This window comes from Scleropages formosus, chromosome 22 (assembly GCF_900964775.1).
Source record: "Scleropages formosus chromosome 22, fSclFor1.1, whole genome shotgun sequence".
NCBI lineage: Eukaryota > Metazoa > Chordata > Actinopteri > Osteoglossiformes > Osteoglossidae > Scleropages > Scleropages formosus.
Genome location: NC_041827.1, coordinates 14904482 through 14927463, shown reverse-complemented (window position 1 = coordinate 14927463; position 22982 = coordinate 14904482). Strand labels below are relative to the sequence as shown.

The 22982-nt window shown below is 43.8% G+C and overlaps 1 protein-coding gene across 2 annotated transcripts in view; it reads right to left on the bottom strand.

The window, feature by feature from the left end:
• Window positions 1-2479: 2479 nt before the first annotated feature.
• raly (RALY heterogeneous nuclear ribonucleoprotein) overlaps window positions 2480-22982 on the bottom strand; it is a 54860-nt gene continuing 34357 nt past the window's right edge. Inside the window, exons 3-10 of one of the 2 annotated variants that reach the window (XM_018742213.2) lie at window positions 11527-11809; window positions 9636-9708; window positions 9350-9397; window positions 8027-8184; window positions 7489-7605; window positions 6533-6675; window positions 6355-6399; window positions 2480-3104 (exon numbers count right to left, since the gene is read on the bottom strand). In XM_018742213.2, the coding sequence (XP_018597729.2) occupies window positions 6358-6399; window positions 6533-6675; window positions 7489-7605; window positions 8027-8184; window positions 9350-9397; window positions 9636-9708; window positions 11527-11782 (837 nt within the window). In that variant the 5' untranslated portion in view covers window positions 11783-11809 and the 3' untranslated portion in view covers window positions 2480-3104; window positions 6355-6357. The remainder of the gene's footprint in view (window positions 3105-6354; window positions 6400-6532; window positions 6676-7488; window positions 7606-8026; window positions 8185-9349; window positions 9398-9635; window positions 9709-11526; window positions 11810-22982) is intronic. The other variant, XM_018742215.2, reaches the window with a different exon arrangement.

Here is a 22982-nt window from a genome sequence, read left to right as displayed (position 1 = left end):
TCTCTGGAGCCGGACTGAGGGAGGATCCAGCAGTCACACTTGTTGTCACAGTTGTTGTCACAGTTGTTGTCAAGGTTCCCTCTCTAATATTTTTGAGAAGGAACATGAGCGGAGAGCAGTGCCGTGCGCCCGTGGCTCACACTACAGACCGTGCATCATCCCCTCCTCTCACGCCAAAGGTCCCACGACCTCCAAGTACGGACATTGCACGCAGTATTCGCGCCACAGTTCCCCATCGCTTTTTCCTTTGCTCTTGCTGTTGTTGTTTGAACACGGTGATCTTCTGGAGCAGCAGGGGCCATGAGCCGTCAGATTGCAAGCTGAGGCTTGTCGGATGGAATCCTGCCTTCTGTTATATTACCCTTCCTGAAGTACTTACCTACCCTGCGGCCATAAGTACTAATTGCTCCGGTAAGAACGTCTTGCTGTATAAAGAGGTAAATCGTTGTGTCTTCTGGTTGTACAAATGTTGTAAATCATCTAAATGATAATTAATATTATACTGGCTGTTCATAGCACTTTCTTGGGCATGTGTCGATACATCCCATCACTTTTTAGATGCAGTGCTTGCATAACTGTTCTTTCCCGCTAATTTCCAAAATAACCAAAAAAAGCACATGGTTTTACCTCTCCATCAGCGATGATCCCATTTGTGATGCTGAATTTGAATATGAGACGAAGCAGCATCTTTTCCCGTTAGCCCTCCGAGTCAGCAGTAAATGAAGACGTGCGCAGAGTGCAACCTGCAGTACGGTACTTTGATAAAGCTGCAGCAGCCAGCTTTCCGCTTCAGGTGTAAAGGTGACATGGCTTAGATGTAACCTGGCTTGAACGTTTTTGTGCTTCACTGTTTTCCTGTCTATGATGAATGTGTGTGATACTGATAATTGATACTGCTACATTTGTATTGATAATGCATTGATAGTGTTACATTTTAAATAAAAATAAAAAAATACTGGAAAACATTGAATTATTTCAAAAATCAACAGAAAAAAAATCTTGCCAAAAATGGAATGGAGCATGCTCTATTTTTAAGGTTGTGCACACAGAAGCATTTCTAACAGATATACAAGTGATCTGAGGTATCAACACTTATAAATCTGTTATCTGTTATAACCAGATACATGTGGGGGAAAAAAAAAAAAAATCCTAGTTTAATGCACACCCTTTTCTTATAGATACTGCACACAGGGAAGAAGATTATTTGTAAATCCTCAGTATCAACAATGTCCTTAAAGTCTTTAATTCAGCTTGTGAATGTAACAGGATATAGAAACACTTTCTCTGACATACAGAACAATTAGTAAAAGGTCCAGCTTGTGAAAAACAGAGGCCTCTTTAATCAAAGTGAGACTTACATATGAATGCTGACATATGGCTCTTTTATTTGGCAAACATAACTTCTTTAGAATTTATTTATTTCTTTAATGTTTGTTTGTTTAGATTTATTTGGATTCTGTTCAAGAGATATTTTATTGAGTGTATCAGTGAGTTTCATATGCTTCTCAGTGTTCACGGTCCTTACCTGAAAGTGGCGTTTCTTGCTTTAGTCCTTTCTGGCTGGAGTGGTTCTGTAAAACATTGTCCTACCAAAGCTGAGCAAAATTGTTTGGACGCCAAAAATCCTGTCTCCCCGATGCAAGGCCATCGGAGGATACGATTGAGATGTTTTCGAAAAAGGATTTGCAGAAAAAAAAGAAGCATCTGTGTCTCACGTTTGATAAATTTCAGCTTTGAACTTCTGCTTCATCCCTTATTTGCCATTTATTTTCCATAAAGCTTGAGAAAAATCCGTGGACTTACCTCTGCAGCTGTTGGCTGTTGGTGAGTCTGGAGACGTGGCTATGGTTCACCTGGAGAAGTTTAAGGCTACTGAGGGTGCGGGGTGCGCTGCGGTCAGCGTGGCGGAGTGGCGGAGCACGGTCGCACCTGCGGCCTCCTCGCTGCGATATCCTGTACCTCACATCCTGAAGATCTCCAGGGCAGCATGCTATCCGAAGAGGATTCGAAGTGCCGGGGCTTGCGACACAACACGTTCTGGGTATGGGTTTGTGATGTTTTTAAATTAAAAACATGCTTGCGAAAAGTGTCACATCTCAATTTGTTGTTGGCTGTAGTAAATGTAAACAATATGTGATAGAATGGCAAATGATCTTTCACTGGGAAACAAGGCGAGTTTGCATGTATATGTGTGTGTGTGTGGGGGGTTATCTGAGTAGTCGCGACTGCTGCTGTGCCGTAAGCGACAAAACAACGAGCCACAAGATCCAGTCGATTGGAAGGACCCAGAAAAATCCCGTTATTCTCCATTTGAAAAGGGATGGGACTACGTGGCGGAATATTTACATGGGACACAAATAAATCACAAGTCGTCCACCTGCCGTAACCGTAATTCCCGGATGTACAGAGAAGAGGCTACCTGCAGAATCACTCAGACAAAAATTACCATTAACAACACAGGATTTCTTTATATTGCTCGCTTACACATACTCAGGCCACAAGTTCACTCCTTTTATTTACATCTGTTAAGATCTCTTGCAGTCTAAAATGTGCAATCCGAGGAATACGCACGGTAATTAAAAATAATGTCTGTATCTATTTAAGATCAGCATGTATAAATAACCAAGCCAACATAAACACGTTGGAAAACACAACATAAGAGTGAAGAGGCTGAACAAAGGTGCGGGACTCTCTCGGAGATTTAAATATCATATAAAACATCTGTCCTTTTTCTTTTTTTAATTTACATTTTGCAAAGTTTTAAGTGTTCCTCTCAAGTGTGGTTTGGATGCCGGACGTGACCGAGACTTTTTGGGACTACTATGGAGATCCTGTATTCTGAGGAGGGCGTGATTATTTATCGGTTCTGCAGTCGGTCAGTGGCACAGTGGAGCAGGGAGCAGTAACATTTCTAACGCGTCGTCCTGTTCCCAGAGCCGGTCCCCTCGCCCACCCCAACACCCTCCCACCCCAACAGTTCGGCTGTCCGTCTCGCCGAAGGCCGACGCTGAAGGTAGACGGCACCCTCGGCTGCGGCGTCTTCTTATCGCAACTGTGGTACTAAAACAGTTTCCAGTCGACGGCGTCTTCCAGCTCCCCACTGACTGTACAAGAAGAGGGAGAGCAGCAGCATTAAGATGTGTCTGCTAACAGTGTGGGGGGAAAGAACAAGAGCAAAATGCTGAAAAAAAGAGCAGCCTGGATTCCTGTCAATCTTAACATGTGGTTTTATTTTCCGCAATTGCTTTTAAAGCTCAACAGCTATCATGAAATATTTTTCCCTTCACTTCTAAGACAACAAAGGAGAACAAGTCCAACTAAGGCCAAATGCAAATCAAAATATATTTCATATACAAAACTACTATCGTAAATAATTTGAAATTTAGAGAATTTATTAACTCAGGTATGTATGAAAGACTAATCTTTACTAGCAACTAAAAAAAACAAATGGTTTGTCCAATGTCTTTCAGTCATGCTGAATCAATTATTGAACATAATTGTTGAATTAACTTTATTTTGTTAAGTCAAAAACAAAGGTCCTGCTCATTGCACTGTATTGCGGATAATTGCTTAGGTATGGCGCAGGAATGTGGAAGATTCTCTTTGGGGCATTTTTTTCCACATGAAGACTTTGCATAATTCAAGCACATCATTGCAAAATAATAAGACGGCTTTAATGAAGCTCAGGTCCACTGCCAAATTAAAAAATCGAGAGCTTCGAGAACAGCTAGGGGGAAATCAGCTGTAGCACTTTTAGCGCAACACCGTCAACTTCATCACTATTGACAAACCTTAAGAAAAGGCAGCTATCAAGCAAAATCAGGTTTATTTGCGGCTGAACGGTAAGGAAATAACATTAGTTCGCTGGCCTCAATACCAAAGACAGACAATTGCTTTCAGGAGGTGGGAATGATTTTGCCTGCACTCTACTATGAACAATTAACTCCACAAATAAGCTCCAAATGTAGAATTTTTTTTGTAACCCTCAGGATCCTAAAGAAGATAGACAGCCGTTGCCTCTGCTTTTCAGATATTCTCCTCATTTAATCGGACTGATATAATTCTAGTTTTGATAAAGCCCATCCAGTAAAAACAGACATGCGGAGCATGAACTTCAGGATAAACACATAAAGGCTAATCTGAGGTGGGCGGCTGGATGACAAACCACATCAACTGGAGCCTAGTGCTGTATTCCCATGACTTTTGTCTCTGGGCTGCAGTGTGTGTGAGCAGAGAGGGGAAAAAGAGCTGCGTAAACATAACCTGTGATGCAAGCGAGCGGAGCCACACAAGTCAAACGTGACTTCACAACACGGATAAGGGAGGAATCTCCCTTGGGGTGTCGGCGTTCGGGCAGACTTGTCTCCTGAAATCCCTGCAATATTTTCGGAGCTGAGGCGCTATTAATGTATGACATGTCAAGCCTTTTCACCTTGAAATAAGATTAGAAAAACACAATAATCTATAACTCCTTCCATGTGGGCCAGTCTTCATGCCGGTCATTTCCCATTCTGAACAGGATGCAGCAGAAAGGATTCTTTCTCAAGCAAAGCGTCACGAATGACTCAACGTGGCTTATGTTCAACACTGAGCAAATTACGGCTCCAGCATATCAAGTACGATGGTTTAAATGCTACACAAGGCCTAAAGTATTATGTCCACGCTGTGTATTTTTATTATTGCTTGTTCTTTCTTTTTTCTAATTTCCAGAAAGTCACCTAAATGAATTATGTTGCATTAATGGCACTACGGCTTAACTCCTTGTAATTTTAACTACGAACAACTTCAGCGATAAATCTTTTTCGCGTTTTCCATCCATTGCTTCTTATCTCTTTCATAAACTCACAGGTCTGCAAATCGTATTCTAAATTATCCCTTCATTGCTGCCATCTGGCTTTTCGTTTATGACTTTTAACTCTAAATCTAGACAAACCCACCTTTCCTCAGTGCTTTCGTACGTCACTTTGTTGCAGGCATAAGATATTTTTGGATAATTTATTGTAATGCATTCTTAGACAACCTGCTTATAAATATATGCTATGATAAATCAAATTTGCTGTCTGCATTTTTGGATGAACAGAAGTACTAAGTGAACTCTACATGAGCGTCTAAAATCAGAGTGTTTAAAACTATCCGCTCTTGATTTGTGACACAGGTGCATAGAAGTGAAACTATTAGTCACATTATATGACTTTTTTAACCATTCCTCATACATGCACGAGCAGTCCTGCTGAGATTAATACCTGTTTTGTGTTTCTGATCTTAGACTGAGTGGAACAAACACCCTTGTCCAAAGAACTTCAAATGACTTGTGTTATTATTTAGCAGATTTTTTTTCCAGTCGCATGTGTATACTTTCTCTAAACAATGCACAGAGCACAAAGCAGAGCATTAAGATCCCGTCAGTGTGAGAACGCCCTCGAATAAGTACTACCGCAATTTGCTGTCACTCCCTCACTTTCACACTACTCTGTCCTCAAAAAAATGTCCAGCTGGATTGCCAGTCCATTGCAGGACACACACCCACAGCCACAGCACACACCCGCTGAGGGCCAATTTACAGATGCCAGTCCACAATGCCTTTGAACCGTGTGAGGAGATCTGAAACTGCAGAGAAAGCCCGTGTGGACACACGGAGAGCGTGTGAAGCCCAAAGCAGATGAAGACACAAGACCACAGAGCTATCCGCTACCCACCACATGAAAGTAATACTTACATATTTGCAAGAAAAAGCAAAATGGTGACGTAAAAATAAAAACTTGCACACCGGTCGATACATTTATTGGCTGGGCCCACATAGAAGTGCAGGGGTTAATGAAATGAAAGATTGTTTATGCTCCGAAACACATGCATATATGGATGCAACGGGTAGCACTGTGTGGGGGTGTGGTGGCGCAGTGGGTTGGACTGCAGTCCTGCTCTCCGGTGGGTCTGGGGTTCAAGTCCCGCTTGGGGTACCTTGCGATGGACTGGCGTCCCGTCCTGGGTGTGTCCCCTCCCTCTCTGGCCTTACGCCCTGTGTTACCGGGTTGGCTCTGTGACCCTGTATGGGACAAGTGGTTCTGAAAGTGTGTGTGTGTGTGGCACTGTTGCCTTGTAACACTGTGGGTTCAAATCCCTGCTCCTGTTTGTGGTACCCTTGCTCAAGGTACTTACCATGAGTTGCTCCAGCAAAAATATCATTATGTAGTATGGGTGAAAAAAATTAGAGTGGTTTACAATACGATTCACAAAAACTTACTATTTACCACTCCAGGGTTTCATTTTTAATTTTGGTGCTGGCTGACTGGGAAAGAATGTCTGTGTGTGAGTTTGTCTGACATGGTTGTAAGCAGTGCTTAATTTCAGACTTGCCTTTTATTGCAGGATAGGCTCCATTTCTGAGAGGTGACCGTTTTCCTGAAAAAAAAAAAAAAAAAAAACAAGGCATGGTAGGCATCATGACCTTAAAAGAAAGCATTCAGCTGAGCAGATGGTGTGTTTGTGTGGCCAGTGCCAAGCCACATTAGTTCTCAGTCCCCCTCCCTCTCACCATGTCATCATCGCCCTCGTCCTGCGTGCCGTCCTCGCCGTCCTCCGCCTCGCTGTTGTGGGGCTCCTCGGCCAGCTCCTCCGAGTCCGAGACCGAGTCGTCCTGGGAGATCTCGCTCTTGCTCTCCTCTGCCCTCTGGAGCTCTACAGAGTGAGTCATCGTGGCGGAGGCGGAGAGCTGAGCTGCAGACCCAGTTCTCGTCCAGAACCGGTAAAGTGGCACAGTCTCGCACGCTCTCATATGCAATATGTCCAGTGCGCTGCGCTATGAATCAATTGTTCATATCCTTTATTATTGTTGTTATGCAATTACACGAGTGAAGTTCGGTACGTGAGATGGACACTTGCAGTACCCAAGGTCTGCCCCAAGGTTCACTTCAAAACACTGAATATATTGAGAATGAGCCAGTGGAAGAAAAAAAACCTTCTAAATGTTTGCTTTAGGATCAGGTTTCTGTTGAAAATAGTGCTGTGGGTCTGCTATTGAGCAATAAACACGCTGGTATGAGAACAACTCACATGACCGAGAACAAGTCCCCCCCTGTTTTGGTTGCAATTAATATTCAGTACGTTGCATACGCATACAAACCTCTGGAATTCATGTAGCCCAATAAACAGTTCAGATCCATATTACATTACAGAACAATAATTGGAAAAGCATCCAGAGGGTTCTGGTCATGCAGGGTCTACCGGGACCAGATAATGAACTGAACTGCCCTGTCCGGATGCCTCTGTCTGCCTATGTGATCCTGCCCTCTGCTGGCTACATGATGAGACACACCCTTAGGGCTGTGAAGCTAAATTAGGCTGTGAATAATCATCTCCACTCTCAAAAAACACTGAAGGCAAAGTTTTGGTTTAATTTTTTTCTACATTAAGAGAAAGATATGAAAATATATGAAAAGCATCACTCCAGAGTGAGACTGTGGATGATGTTTGGAGTGAGATGATGCTCACCTGTGGCTGCCTGCTTCTCCTCTGTGATCTCCTCCAGGCGGCCCAGGAGCGCGTCAATGTTAGACTTTATTTGTGTGAGCTCCAGTTTGATGGCCTGAAGCTCACTGGATTTCATCGCTAAATTCCGGCACATTAGACATCAGCAGCCCAAAGAAAGACAGTGACAATAAAACGTTAATCAGAAGACTGCACAGGACCTCACAGACAAAATTTAACATTAAACTACCATCAGGTGTCAAAGTAAAATTATTACGAAAGAACCCGGATATAATTTGAGTTTATGGTACCGCTCATCTTGGGAATCATTGTTTATTTTGAACATCAGAACTGAGATTTATTTAAAGCTGTACCGGATACTGCTACAGAAAAAAATTGTGGCTTATAAATTTAATGTGTCTAAGGAGACTGATCAGTGGACACCATTTAGAGCGAAAGTGTACAGATCGCATGATAAAAACAGGGTGAGATACTGTATAAGCACGTTCTATCTCCGACTCTCGCGCACTTTTGGTTAAGTGAGTAACAGCGGGCCGCTCACACTTGTGCCTGGTGGAGCTGCTGGGGAGGACCGAGGAGCGTGCGAGCAGCTTCACCGGCAGCGACTTCACCCTGCGCACCAGGGGCACGGCCAGGCGGGGACGCTTCACAGGCACGACGCGCGGGACCGGTGACACTCGTCCTCGGTACTCGAAAATCCTGCGAGGGTCCGTGGGGAAACGTGAATTCGTGGATTAGTGCCAGAGTGCTGCACACAAGACGACTTCGCCTACAAGCACCACAGAGCCAGCCTTCATTTTTAATTATATCCATATGCATCACTAACCATTGCTGCCGATTAGATGTCACGCATTTACTAGACATGTCTTGTTAGTGCATTGTAAAAACCTACAGAAGTAGCATAAACATATTGTATTAAGTCCCAGGGAACATGGGGAAGGCGATGTATGCAAAAGCCAAAGTAAGAGATAACTTTTTCCCCCGAAAACGTGATGCAAAATCCTTAAATCAGCAGCCATAAATCGCACAAGAGGGCCAAAGTTTTCTCGCGAAGACGCCACAGAGCTCACTGGAAGCTGAAAAGGAGCGCGTGCAGGAAATGCACACCCATGTCTGTCAGCGTATCAGGTTATACTACTTTGCCCTCGACTCTCCATAAACGCCGCCGTGCGCCGAGCGAGAGGAGGGCCGTGCTGACGGAGCCGACGCGATCGCCTGCGGCCCAGCGCCTTATCGGCCCGCTATCCGGCGCTATCTGCAGCCCAAAGCGGAGGAGGCAAGAGGCCCCTTTGTCAGAAAGCCTTTGAGATCACTTGAAAGCAAAAAGAGGCTTAAATTATTGAGCATCGTCTAAGTAATATATTGATACGTGTCAAATGCGCCTTTGGACGGCAGTCAGTCAGGGCACAGACATCACAGGGAGATTATAAATAAACGTCTTCAAATGCTTTACATGTGTTAGTCATATGGATATTATGTCGAAACATCTGCGAACACAGGGATCCAGCAGGGCGAGACAGCGGGCCTCTCGTAGCCACCGCTGCGCTGCCCAGCCAGCAGTTGACAGAACTTGCCAGAAAGGCCTATTCCGAACCATGCAAACAAGGGCCTTCGAGAGCAAACCGCCTCTGGGCGGCGGTGGGCATTTCTCCGGCGCAAACAGATATTTGTCACCACCTATTAGTCCTCTGGAAGAAGTGCAAAGAAGGCAGGCCACGCTGCTTGGTGGGGAAGAACCGGCGTGAGCTTTATGAACGTTGTCGTTATCATTTTTAATACAAGAAGTAATTCCAAAGCAGCGAGCTTTTAGGCACAAACAATTATGACAATTTTTTCAAAAGCGTCGCGGAGACGTTCCACACACCTGTCATAAAAATCGTCTCTGTAGTAGTCGTAATCAAACTCGTAGCCGCTGAAATGAAGGGGTGGGGAAAGAAAAAAAAAAAAAAAAAAAACACACACACAACACACATCAGTAAGTGCAGCGGGACGTACAAGTCATAAGACCTTGAAAATAATTAAAATGGTACTGGAACATTCCTCCAGTTGGCAGTTCCATAAGCGAGGGAGGCCATTAGAGGTGGAAAAGGGAGCGGATGAATAGCTGGAGCGGAGAGGCCTTGGGCGGCTGGAGCGGCGATATGAAGCACCTGTAGAGAGCTGCGGCCGACCTCTTCAGGCCTTTGGGCCTGTTAGGCTTGGGCTCCCCTGCCATGTTGATATCTGTGGAGAGATGGACGGACAGAGCGTTTCGACTTCTGTGCGGGAAATTTTAACTCAAATTAAAGAGTCCGCATGTATATTCCTGAACCCACGGGACAGTGAAACACTAGGCATGACCGACTCGGTACGAATGCCTCAAATAAGGTTTAAGTATAAGGAGGAGCGGGTCGGTCTGGGGTTCGAGTCCCGCTTGGGGTGCCCTGCGACGGACTGGCGTCCCGTCCTGGGTGTGTCCCTTCGCCCTGCGTTGCCGGGTTAGGCTCCGGCTCCCCGAGACCCCGTGTGGGACAAGCAGTTCAGACAATGTGTGTGTGTGTGTGTGTGTGTGTGTGTGTGTGTGTATAAGGAGGAGCACACATATTTTCACCACACCACATATAAGCTGCAATATTACACTCGCGACTATGTGTTTTAATGAACGTGCTGATGAAAAATAGTGACTTGCTGAGGTGTGTGCAGTCTAATGGCCACAACGTAAATGCAGCAGACAGTGACAGCAGCGTCAGGCCTTTTTCATAAAGCTGTCACATCGTTAGCTGGTCAGCGGCTGAGGATCCTGTCAGAGTCTGGGGAGGTTCACTCCTGTCAAACCCTCTCTCCTTCATCCTGCTCGGCCGGAGGATAATGCAGGAGGGCAGTGTGTCTAACAAGGCATCGGTGTGTGTGTGTGTGTGTGTGTGGGTCATTAACAAGCTGGCCTTTAGGTAAAGAAGTAAGATTTCAGCATATGGCATCAAAGTATTGAAACAGAATTAAATTAATGTTAGGCACGATAAGGAAATTGTTCTGGTGCGCCCAAGGTGTCGTATGTTTAGAGCCTCAACGATGTAATGCTTTATATCGGAACAAATACAGATTTTCATCGCCGCTGCCGAAAAATCACAGCAATTCAGTGGTACGAATAATATTCAGACCGAGTACAGCAGACATGTGACGCGTCTTTGGAACGGCGATGTGTGCATTACTGTTTATCTCCAGCAGAGAGAGGTCTGTTGCTATAGAAGCTCTCTCACGCTTGACACTTTGAAAACGTTTGTCAAAAGCGGCAGCGGCCCTGTCCGTCTCCTTGCTATTAACAGTCACGGTTGGAAGAGCTTTGGGTTCAAAGTTCTGTCAGATCTTATGATCCAGTTCTCTCGGCGCAGGAACCGGAGGGATTAAGCTGTCGTGCGCGTGCAAATGTCTCGCTATAGGGCGAGGGTCTCTCTACTGGGCCGTGAAAGAGACGTGTCCGGGAGGGGTGGGCGGATGATCGGGTGTTGGGAATGGAAGAATCGGTGATGACGCATCGCGACCCTCTCCGTGAGCCACGGTAACCCGCAGGTCACACACACGGTCCGGTTTCCATGTCCTACGCAGGAACGCTGGAGACGAACCTGGACGCTGATTTGGCCTGTTGCCGAGACTCCAGAACGAGATCGCCGCACCTTTCTTCCCCCCCTTATTTTCTCTTTCCGTGCACATTTCCATAGAAAAATTGGATTGTACATCTCTGGAAATGTTTTAGTACAATTGCTTATGAAGAAATCAGAATGAAATCTTTAATGAACTACAGTTCCCACTAGAGAGTGGCAGGTCTGAAAGCAGCAGAAACTGCTTTGAGAGCCCTAAAGAAGACACAATCTTCTGTCAACATCAGATTTATAAACAGCCAAGGGTAAGATGCGTATTTATGTCCTGGATGACACAGATTAAAACTTAAATCATGAGTTCACCATAAAAACCACTGGCGTAAACTTGAAGCTGTAAAACAGAAACGAACAAAATCGTGGAGATAATTGAAACAGCGTGAAAAAGTGAAAGGGGACGCGGTCGTACCTAACGTCTGGCCAGCGAGGACGCGGCCGTTCTCTCCGATGACGGCGCCCCTGGCGTGTCTCTCGCTGGCGTACTGGACAAAGGCGTAGCCCTTGTGAACGGAGCAGCCCAGCACCCGACCGTACTTGGAGAAGATGGACTCCACGTCAGACTTCTTCACCACCGCCGTGTTGAGGTTCCCGATGAAGACGCGCGAGTTGATGGACTTGGGGTCATTCTTGTTGGTAATGTTGCTGGTCTGAACTTTCAGGGACATCTTTTCGACGTGTTTTTAAAAAAAAATCTGCGGAGAAACGAGGAGGACACATTTTTCACAACAGGGCGCTCACAAGGAGCACCGCGCCACTACGGGCAAATCTACGGCCGAGTTGTAGCAGATTGCAGTAAGTAGTACGAAATTTAGCGTTCGCTCCAAGGCCGTGGATAGGTGGTTAAGGCCAGCGCTTAAGCGGAAAGCCAGCGGTGCTGTGAGTTACAGCGCAGGGCTTGGCGTACGTTCTGGAAACAATCGGGAAGCGGCGGATCCGGGCCAAGCGAAACGTTTCTCTCCAAGTCCACCGCCGCGCCACACGCGGCCGTCAGGCGGACGAAACGAGCCGACAACGGCTCCGCGGAAGCGGGGGAATCTTTGCGCCGTGCAGCTGCGGCCATTGTGTCAGCGCCTCCCTGCCACTGGTGCATTTCCAAGCGGCATGACATCCATTGACGCCCCCCTGCTCTGCGCGGATCGCTTGGCGGCACTCTCCGACTACGGCGGGGCTCGGGGGCGAGGCTTGTATTCGGTGCCTGCCGGAAACCTCAGCAAAGCCAAACAGCATGCTGGAATCTGAAATTACACTCACTTATGCCTTCGACCGAATCTGCAGCACACAGAGCGAGGGCATTGATTCGACTCCTGCAATTCCACACAATGGCTCTCGAATCAAGCCACCATTGTACTGTGTGAAAAGACAGATCTGCCACGGTGCCCTGCAGGAATTACACACTGCGTTCTGCACCTCTCAGAAACTGACAGTCGTGGGCTTATGAGGCAGGGATCGCACTCAGTCAACTCCTACTCTGTGCTTAACTCAAGGGCGGCCGGGGTTAATCGTTCGCGTTTGCAGGTCACGGCTCAAGGCAGCGGATGCGTTTGTGTATTTTGGGGTGTTTTGCGCCACCCTCTTGACTTACAAATGGCCTACGTGCTAACGAGGAACACGTGAGTCCGAAGGACCGTTTGAGACGTGGACTTCGGAAATTAAACAAAGACGCCCCCCGCCGCCGCCGCCCTCCTGTCCGACCGCCACGGAGGAAAGCGGCGAAGCACTTACGTCTCAGCAATTCGAGCGTGAATGATGACAGCTATTCCAGAGACAGCTGGACGCACAATGAAAGCTGTTATCCCTGAGACTCGGGGCTTTCATCATCCATGGAAACAAAAACCACGTGGCGGGCTAAGGACGCCTTATTTCTGCAGATAATACGCCAAATTGTGCCTATTTAAGAAGGACAACATACGTCTCATTTATTTTAATCGCACGGCAACAGATAACCATAAACCTCAAGCGGAACTATTAGTCCGAAACACATGATTAAATTATTTAAACCTACTAAATTAATTACCTCGAGTTCGCATTTTAAATGTGAAGGTATTTAATTGGAATTTTGACCGCGATTCATAATTCACACTTTTTCCACTGCGTTGTCAAACACGTGCTGGCCTCCGCATGGTCATTTTCGCCGCATCTTGTCGCACGCTCCCCAGCGCCCCGACTGATCCCAGTCTGTCCTTGGGCTGACGGCCAGAGGCACCCGGTACCACCGCACGTCCGATACCCTGACGATCCCGAATCCGACCGGGGACTCTCCGGCACAGAAAGACGAGTCATTAGAAGAGAAGGGATCAAACTGAATTTCGAATGGAGGAAATCAGGAGTGGGCAGACAGGGATGAGCCCCTCTCCTTCTGAAGAGCACCGCAATGCTCCCGAGCTTTGGAAAACATCAAGAACGTGACTGATCCCTGCCCCCTCAAAGATGCCTTCGGCGCAGCACCCGACTGGATGAAGAGAATCCTCTCCTCTCCTCTCCTCTCCTCCACCCCGCTCTCTCCGCACACCACATCTTCTGTCTTTCTCTCTCCAGTTCTCTCCGTCTGCTTTAATAGTTAAACCACAGCTGTCAGCTACTACACAGATGTCTTACATTATGAATTAAAGCAGTGTATATACAATTAATTTATAAGTACTATAAAACACATTTAGCATGTCTCGCTGTTGCTGTTATTTCGACTATTTAAAAAGCAAAAACACAAACTGCGGAGGAAATTAAAAGTGTCAATGAAGTGGGCCGCCTTAATTGAAATGTACTTAATTGACATTTGTTTCCACGGGACGATTAGTGTAATCCGGTCCTTTGCGTCTGGATTGTGTTCTGATCTCATAATAGTCTTCTGCAGACTAACTACACCAGGCCCCGTCCCCTGAGCGACCCGTGGCTACGAGGAGCGAGGGGCTGGGGTACGGGAACGGAGCCAAGGGTGGTGCATGAGCATCAGTGTTCAATGCTGAGGAGAGCGCACACGGCACCGTTGAGCATAATACAAACACGGAATAAGACCTACGAAAATGTGCAAATGCAAGGGGTGGACAAAATAATAGAAACACGAAATGAAAAAGGATTCTAGCTTCGAAGTAATGAAATCACAGTCGCAAGGGATAGACGGACACTTCGCCGGATAGCTGCCGAACGCTACAAAAGTGCAGCCTCAGAAATTACCAGAGAATTGAACCAGCACCTCTGTGACCCAGCCTCAACAAAAACTGTACTTCGCGAGTTTCAAAAAGCTGGAATTCATGACAGGGCTGTCATTTGGAAACCGCTTTTATCCAAGACCAGTGCACACCTGGTATAAGGAGCACAAAACCCGGAGCCCTGAGCACAAGAAAAAGTTATGATGTCTGATGAGTCTTTTTTATCCAGTTTTCTACATCTGGACAGGTTTACATTTAGAGAAATCCAAAATATGACTTCAACCCACAATGCCTGTTGCCAATTGATAAACATGATGGGGATCTGTAACGGTATGGGCAGCCATCTCAACGATCAAGAATGATTGTTCTGCATGGTCGTGGCCAAGGAATATGAACGTGATCTAAACATCACTGAACATTTATGGGAAGTTCTGGAGTGCAGAGTGCAAAGTGGATTTCCATCTCCTTTACCCCCAAAAGAAGTGAAAGCTTTTCCTCTCGATGAAGGTGAAATATCGCACTACACACAGTTCAGGACTTTACTGACCGCATTGCAAGAAGCACTGAAACTGTTCTGAAGGCAACGGGTGTCCCTGCTCCTTATTAGCTCCTTATTAATATATTGTTATGTGTTTCTGTACATTTGTCCTCCCCTTTGGTAAACTGTAGTAGTCTGGTGTACAGACCTAACATTGTAATTTTGCTTTGGAGAAAAGTTTCAGCAAAGGCGAATAAAGTAAAAAATAAGCAAATAGAGGTGAGGCCAACTACCCGCTGAAGAAGTGTACCGGACACCCGGTAATTGCTCACGTTTACGGAACTCCGCGGCTGACTGATGATGCAAGTCTGTAGCCTTGTGTTAGTTATGTACAGTGCTTCAATTTATTTTACCTGCACAAAACAAGCAATGAAAATCATACCGCAGTGTTCATGTGGCTCCTGAGATAAAAGTGTATGCTAAATGAGCATGTAATAATGAAGTCATTTTTATTCATCATGCGCAAGGGGAGGTGGGAAGAAAATGGCTACACACCTTAATGACTTGTCAAATGTGAATGTCTTGCTTATTACTCTTCTCTGCGGAGTTATTTGCTCAATCATTAGCAGGACCTGACAAAGGTGGGGGTGCTGTGAAGGTCAGGCTCCATCACAGACTCCCTCAACACCTGGATGGAGATCATCCTGTACACTCTAAGTGGAATCATGGCTCCACAAATTGTTTGGTGCCAGAAGTCACCGGGTCGCTTCCTCGCCTCTCTCGCTGCCAGCGATAAGAAGTGCTGACCCGGAGAGTGACAAGGAGTCCAGAAGCCACGCTTGCTAAAGTGCACCACTTCACACACTATTATGTTCCATTGGACTCCAGCACATAACAAGACAGACAAATCATCTTAAGGATGAAAAGGCTGCTTTTGCCATACAACACCGAAAACACTTTAGCGGTAGATGCATATGATGTGACAAATTCTGGCTGGTTGTAAACTTCTAAATTTCATATGCAAGGAAGTAAGACAAGATACAAACGTTAGACTCTTGACCATCAGTTTTAGCCAGTTGATTTAAAAAAAAAAAAAAAAAAAAAAAAAAAAAAAATTTATTTTAAATAGTTCCCTCAATGTAACTGATAACCTCTTATTATATGCATTGTAGCAATGTAATTAAACTTTCCATGCACCTCTTCAGTCCCAGGGCTGTTGGGTAGTTCTGTGTTCCCAGGGGCTAGGTTGTGTCCCTTTAGCTTCCATAATAGAGGGTAAACAAAAGCCCCCCCACCCCTCTGAGTTCAGTTCAAGTTCAGGGAATGATATTTTCCACTGATGCTGTTCTCAGCCTGCCCCCATTCGCTTTTGGCTCTTGATATTTCTATTTGTCGAACGTTCATGTTGTGATCTTCCAGCATGATGGCCAGGCTAATCTGGAGAAGAGCAGGGCCAAGAAGTGTCTGCAGGAATGTTTCATTTGAAGAAGATCACATCCAACAAGTGTCTGCAAGAACGTTTATTCTACAGAGGAGCGAATTTGCCTTTATATTTATTAATTTGGCTCATGCTCTTCTCGATTGCGGCATGTAATTTGGGTCTGCAAAAGCACATTTCACAACAGACAAAGAGCTTTAGATACAGACACGTGACTTTCGAAGCACAGTTTGTTTGAAACCAACATTTTGGGGTTAGGCACATTACTCAAAAAGAATTGAGAGTCACCACCGGAAATGCAAAAGGTGTGATGCAAATTTTTGGAGCTGTTATGAGATGATGAAAGAAGTGGGTTTAAAAGAGATGTGTTTTGAGACACTTTTTTGCAGGAAGGGATTGAGCAGTTCTAAGGGAAAGAGGGAGTTCATTCTACCACATTGGCACTAAAACTGAGCAAGAAGCAAGAAGGTTTATTCTATAGAGAAGCTTGGTCAACACAAGTCTACAGGAGGGTTGAATCTGGAGAACATAACGAGCAGGCAAGACACATGTTTGTTCTCATGCAAGGTACATTGAAACACTATCAACCTGTCAGTGTTTTCTCTTCACAATAAAAATTACACTGCTACCTTTGTGTAGTTATTTTCAAGGAACACTCTAAAATCATTACTCAAAGACTGTGAGATGTATTTCCCTTTGATCACAATATGTTTCTACAATATTATCCTCAGGACAACTTATTGATCGTGTAGCATTTTTTTTCAATATCACAGTACTGACTTTCATTTCTGAAGAAATATTTAGTTATTAATATTTAATTTAATTATAAATTCATGACTTCATAAACTATTATTATTTCGTTGCTGATGGTTGGCTGTGAGAAGAACCGGAATTAAAGCAAACAGATAATTATTTCCTTATCATCATAAAATTAAATTATGAGGTTTCACCTTCTGGGAAACATCTGAATAAAACAGCTTTTGCAGTGCATGTTAATGAAAGTAAATGTGTTAAGCCAACAGTGACGATTAAAAGCTGGAATGGCAATAAAACTGTAAGATGATCTAAATTCCACAAAGCATAGAATGATTGCTAATACACACCCAGTACTGTAAATTTAATATGTATAAAATACATAAGTTCGAATGTTTCACACTTATTTTAAGTGCTGGGAACCATAAGAAATGGCTTATATATTTAACAAAAACTTTTCTTCAGAGCATCCTACAATTATTTACAGCTGGGTCATTTTTTTTTTACTGGAGCAATTTAAGGTAATTACCTTGCTCAAGGGTACTGCAGCTGGAGGTGAGAGTCAAACCCACAACCTTTGGTTCCAAAAGCAGCAGCTCTAACCACCACACTGCTATATCAGCTGCTCCTCTGGCTCCCAGATGTTTCAAAATCGTCTGTATTTTCCACTCATTCATGTTGATATATTTAAATATCAGCTATTTAAATTGTCTCTATAATGCTGAAATATTAAATATTTCAGTATTATAGAGGATTGCAGTTCAACTTATTGTGTACAACAGGAGCCAACATACAGGAGATAAGTTTTGACATTAAGTGGTACTCTTGTACTCTTGGTTATACTTTCAAGTGTTAAATCCTTAATGTATTTGCATAATATTTATAATCTCTTCCTTTCCACAAATTCTTGTACCTTCCACACTCCTTCTTACCGGAAAACCTTTACGTGCTCTTTCTAATTATCTGTACGTGTTTTGCAACAGATGTACAGTACTTCCTGAGAACAATATTTTATGATCAAGTCATGTACCTTAGCGATGCCCAGAATATACACAGAGAGATGCAGTAGATAATTACCCACTATAGTCCTAATGAGTAATTGCTAATTAGATCAGTTATTTTATTAAGTTCATTTGTTAAGTGGAACACATTTGTGCCCCAAGCCTTATTGTTTACATAACTGTCATTGTTGTATCTTTGGCATTTTTTTGTTCCTTCGTAGTCTTTCTCTACTGAGTCACACTTATTCTTTCATTCTGTTTACGATCTCATCCGCACACGTACAACAGAGTCACCAGTCACGGCGGCATCTTTAACGTTCACAAAATATGCAATACTTAATCTTGCGAAATACTTCATCTGAATAATTCCCTATGCTAAATTCTAAGTATAGTCAGTTTCAGCTCTCTTACACTGTCAAGAGATAAATATATTGCATTTGCTTATACCACGTACACATGCTACTGTTATACTGTATGTGCAATGACTGAGAGTGCAGATACAGCAGAACTTGTTGGTTATTGTTATAAGCACCACTTTGGGACACTGGCGCTTAATGCATTTGTGAATAAACAGTAAATAAAGCGTCAAGAGAAATACACAGCTGGTGGCTGACTGAGATTAGCCATCTATTCTTCTATGCCATCTGTTCATCTATCTATTCTTCTTCTATGAACAATGACATAAGACTCAACCGTGTGAAGTATTCTTACACTTACTACTGTTATTTGACATTCAACTCTTTTGCGTAATCACGCAGTCCATGGGGAGGGGGCGACGGCAATACACTAAGCCTCCAGTGGTCTTACGGTAATTCTAATTCGCCGTTTCTACAACCCAGGTGTCAAAATAGTATTTTTAATGCTTTAATAGGCTTTTGATTTCCAGTCCTTTGCTTGAGAAAGAATCTGTCTGCCACAGGTCATTTGTTCGAATGTACTCTCTAATGCACAGTAATCAGTTTGCTAATCACAGCTCAAAATTACCACCGTATACACATGCAGCTACATTTTTTTCTTACCAAATACAAACCTTGCTCCTACAGTTCCACTAGCAGCGTCTATAGGATGGATGTTACTATTGCTCTGGTTCGATATAGCGACTGCGATCAATTAGCCAGGATGAGAGAACAGGAGCAGGCCTTGGACTATTAGTGCGTGGGGGGGGGGAAATGGCCCCCTGACACAGCTGGGCCACTGGTTATTAGCTGGCATTACCAGCCTTCTCAATCATGTGGCTTTCCTCTGCTTGTTTGCCAGTGATGAACGAGCTACAGAAGCTTTCATCTGTCTGCGGGGCAGGTTCATTCATCCAGGCTCCTGAGAAGTAGATGGTGTATGAAGTGTAATTTGGTGCTGCACCGAGCCCTGTCCCTCTGGATGTGTCCGGGGAGTTTGATTAAACCCCTTTCATGGGGAATCGATACTTTGTTCATTAGGGCTCTCCATCTACAAAACCCCCTTTCTTCATAAACATCTGACCCCCACAGGAGAACGGGGTGGTGTGAGGTGGTGGTGGTGGTGGTGGGGGGGGGGGGGGGGGGTATTGCAGGGAATGCCAAGCCAGCACCAGATCGCCAGGCGCTCAGTAACCGTTTTCTGCATGCTTCTGATGCGTGCAGCACAGCTAAAGAAGATGAAACAGAAGCAGGAACGATCAACAGGCGATACCTCGAGAATGGCGAAGTCGGCCGAAGTACGGCCTCTTCCATGGATACGCTCCTCTGTTTTAGCGTGTATAGGACGTGAACACACCGGCACACCGCAGCATCACTTGGAAGGCTCTAAACTGTATGGCCGGTTCATTTACTGACTAACCAACCAGCCCGACTGAATGAAGAGGAAGGGGGGGGTAAGCAGACCTGCCGCACCGTGCAAAAATACACAGAGCACATAACCCGAAACAGCGAAACGTTTAAAAACGAGCCAATTTCGGCAACAAGCTCGATGCGTCACTAGGCTTTCCGGTGCCTGGTCAGTTCACCAAGGTCTCCAGCTATAAACCCAAGAGGAATAATGGCGACTGGAGGGAGCCCGTGAAATGTTTAATTTATCCTCCCCTGCTGATAAAGAGCCAGCTTCCACGGGGGGCGCTTCTGTCAGGGGGATTTTAATGAGTCTGCAAGTGTCACCTGCTGTCAATTCCAATTTAAGGAGAAAAGCTCCCCGGAGGCCAATTTGCTCTTGCAGTCACCACGCGCCTCCAATCGGCAGCCGGCGTGGCCCACGCGTGCTTTGTAAGCACTCGCACCCCCCGCATCCATCTATCCGTCTCGCTGCGGTGCGCTGAAGAAGTGCTTCATTATCTGCAGTTGTATTTCCAGCTCTCACAGCTGACATCCAAGGTTTTTGGGTAGGGAGGGCATCATCCATCACCATTTTTACCCCCTTGGTTTCCCTTTCTTTTTTAAGTAAATCCAAGACCACCGGTGTTCCAACATTAGCGGAACCATTAGGGGTCTGTTGTTGGACTGTCAATTAATGTTTCAGTGCTGGCTATCAGTCTCAACCAGACTGCATATATTGCTTTGACAAATGCTACCGATTGTCCGCTTATTTGTGGTGCACAAAAAATAGTTACGTTGAAAACCTGAAAAGTGAAAGAACTGCTTAATTTAAAAAAAAAAAAAAAATACTTCCACTAATTTCTTTTGAAGAACGTGGTTATGTATCCATGATCGTAAACCTTGCGCGTTATCGGCAGCAGTGCAAAATATTTTGGACATCAAAGATTTCGAGATGTTATTTTGTAAGTCAAATATGCAACATTTTTTTCACGAGATGGCAGAAATGGTGCTTCTGGCTCTAAGCTGGAATTTGTTTTGCATTTGGAAAAAAGCAGAAAATCTCTGTTAGGAGTGAGAGCTAGAGCTGGCTAATACATATACCCACATGTCACTTTCAAAGTTGCATCCGTGACACAACGGCAGTTTGCCGAAATGTCAAGTTCACCTGTTTACCTTTTCAGTATCGAAAATCACCCCTTACTTTTCTGTCAGTAGCTGTTAAATTTACTGTGCTGCTGATAATGGAAGTTAGATGCGGTGATGCAGCTCAACCTGCTGCTGCTCAGTAAGTCTCCTGGTTCGCTGATGATCTCAGAACTTACTCCTGACTTCCATTCTCATATCCATAATTACATCTGACTTACAATGAAGTGTCTATTAGTTTTTTCTTTATATCAACCGTTATTAATGAATGCCTAGTTTACATTACAACATTTGCTGTCTAAAGCACTCCAATAAAAAAAAAAATATATATATATATATATATATATATATATATATATATATATATATATATATATACACACACACACACATATATATACCATCCATCCAATTTCAATAACCACTTGTCCTGAGCAGGGTTGTGGTGAGCTGGAGCCTATCCAGGAAGCACTGGGTGCAAGGCACATGAGGGTACATCCTGGACAAGAGGCCAGTCCATCAGAAAAAAATATATAGAAATTTCAATAAAAATGGACTACATAGTACTTTTGAGAATTGCTAAATGGAAGACACACCTTCCATTGAGGTAAGCTCAACACCTGCTAGGTTCACATCCTTTTTGAAGCTGGAAGATAGTTAAGGATCAGGGCACATATTCACATGACTAGCAGAGAACGGTTTTCATTACGGCAGAGATTACAATTTGGGCATTTGTTGTCTAAATCAACTTATTTTGCACAGCATACTTCATAATTCATACTGGAGCTATCTGATCTACTTGTGTATATCCTACATGATGCTATAATTATGATCATAGCTTCAAATCCCTGCCATTTTGAATGAATACCTTCATGCCAAGTACACAAAAAAGTTAATTATGTTAATTATTACCTGTCAAGTTACTATACTTATATACTTATGCTTCCTGATTAACATTCAGCTCAATTTTTATTTAACAGCACTTCTCGGTATGCTTTTCCCACATGTGTAAAACCTAAAGTTGGTGTACTTGGGGAATTAATGAATTAAATTTAATGTTCAGTTAATACCTTTGTTGATTTCTGGGTTCTGAATAGCACATTGCACAGGTTCCTCCTGTACATACAAAAAAAGCTCTCAAAGAGCAGATGGTGGCATCAATGGGAACTGCTTAAGACTACTACTACCATTGTAAAGACCCTTCTAAGCTTTATGTTGCACTTTGATGTTCATCAACCATTGATAGAAAAGAAAAAATTCTGAAAAGTCCTTGTTGCAGAAGGAGAGTTGCACATGGAACTAAGTGCTACCGACTACATTCTGGAGCATTTTAATGGAGATGATCAGATTATTTAAACGTGTCCTTTCAGTGGAATTTTACCCGCTGCCTCCGGATCAAAGTGATTAACCACTACATCACGCTGCTTGCTCTAATGTACACAGAAAGAATGTTTTCTTCTAATTCAGCGGGGAATACAATTACAGAATAAATATCAGGTGCTAAAAATGGTTCAAATCTGAACAAGTGAACACATAGCTAATAACAACCCACACTAACAGTTCTACAAGTAAGAACCTCGTTGGTGAAGGTAAACAATATTCTTCCTTATCACAGAGTCACTGACAAGAAGCACTCCCCGGGAAAGTAAACATCAAAAAAGGAATGGGATTTGACTTTATATACACACTACATGACATTGCTGTAGTCTAGAAACAGTGCACAGTGGAGCAAGTACATAATGGCAGTTGTTCTGAAACTTGTTTTCTTTATCTGTCTAAAATATGCAAACATAAGATAACATTGTACTAAATTAAATGTAAATGCTATATAGTTTTATATGTGCATACTCCATAACATCTAAACGGTTGTGATGTGTTACCAATGTGCTCACATTCCTTTATAGCTTAACCACTTTAAAGCTAAGACATAATAAGAAAAATTCTTTGGCAGTTTAAAATTGAGACATACGATATCATAATAAGTGTGTATAATAAATACCTTGAGAGAGCTGCTTTGGAAAATGTTAATGTTTGCATATATAAACATATAAGTATATAATTAGAAAAATATCTTCTTGTGTTTATGTTCATTTGGAAAGCAATATGCATTATTTATCTATTTTTT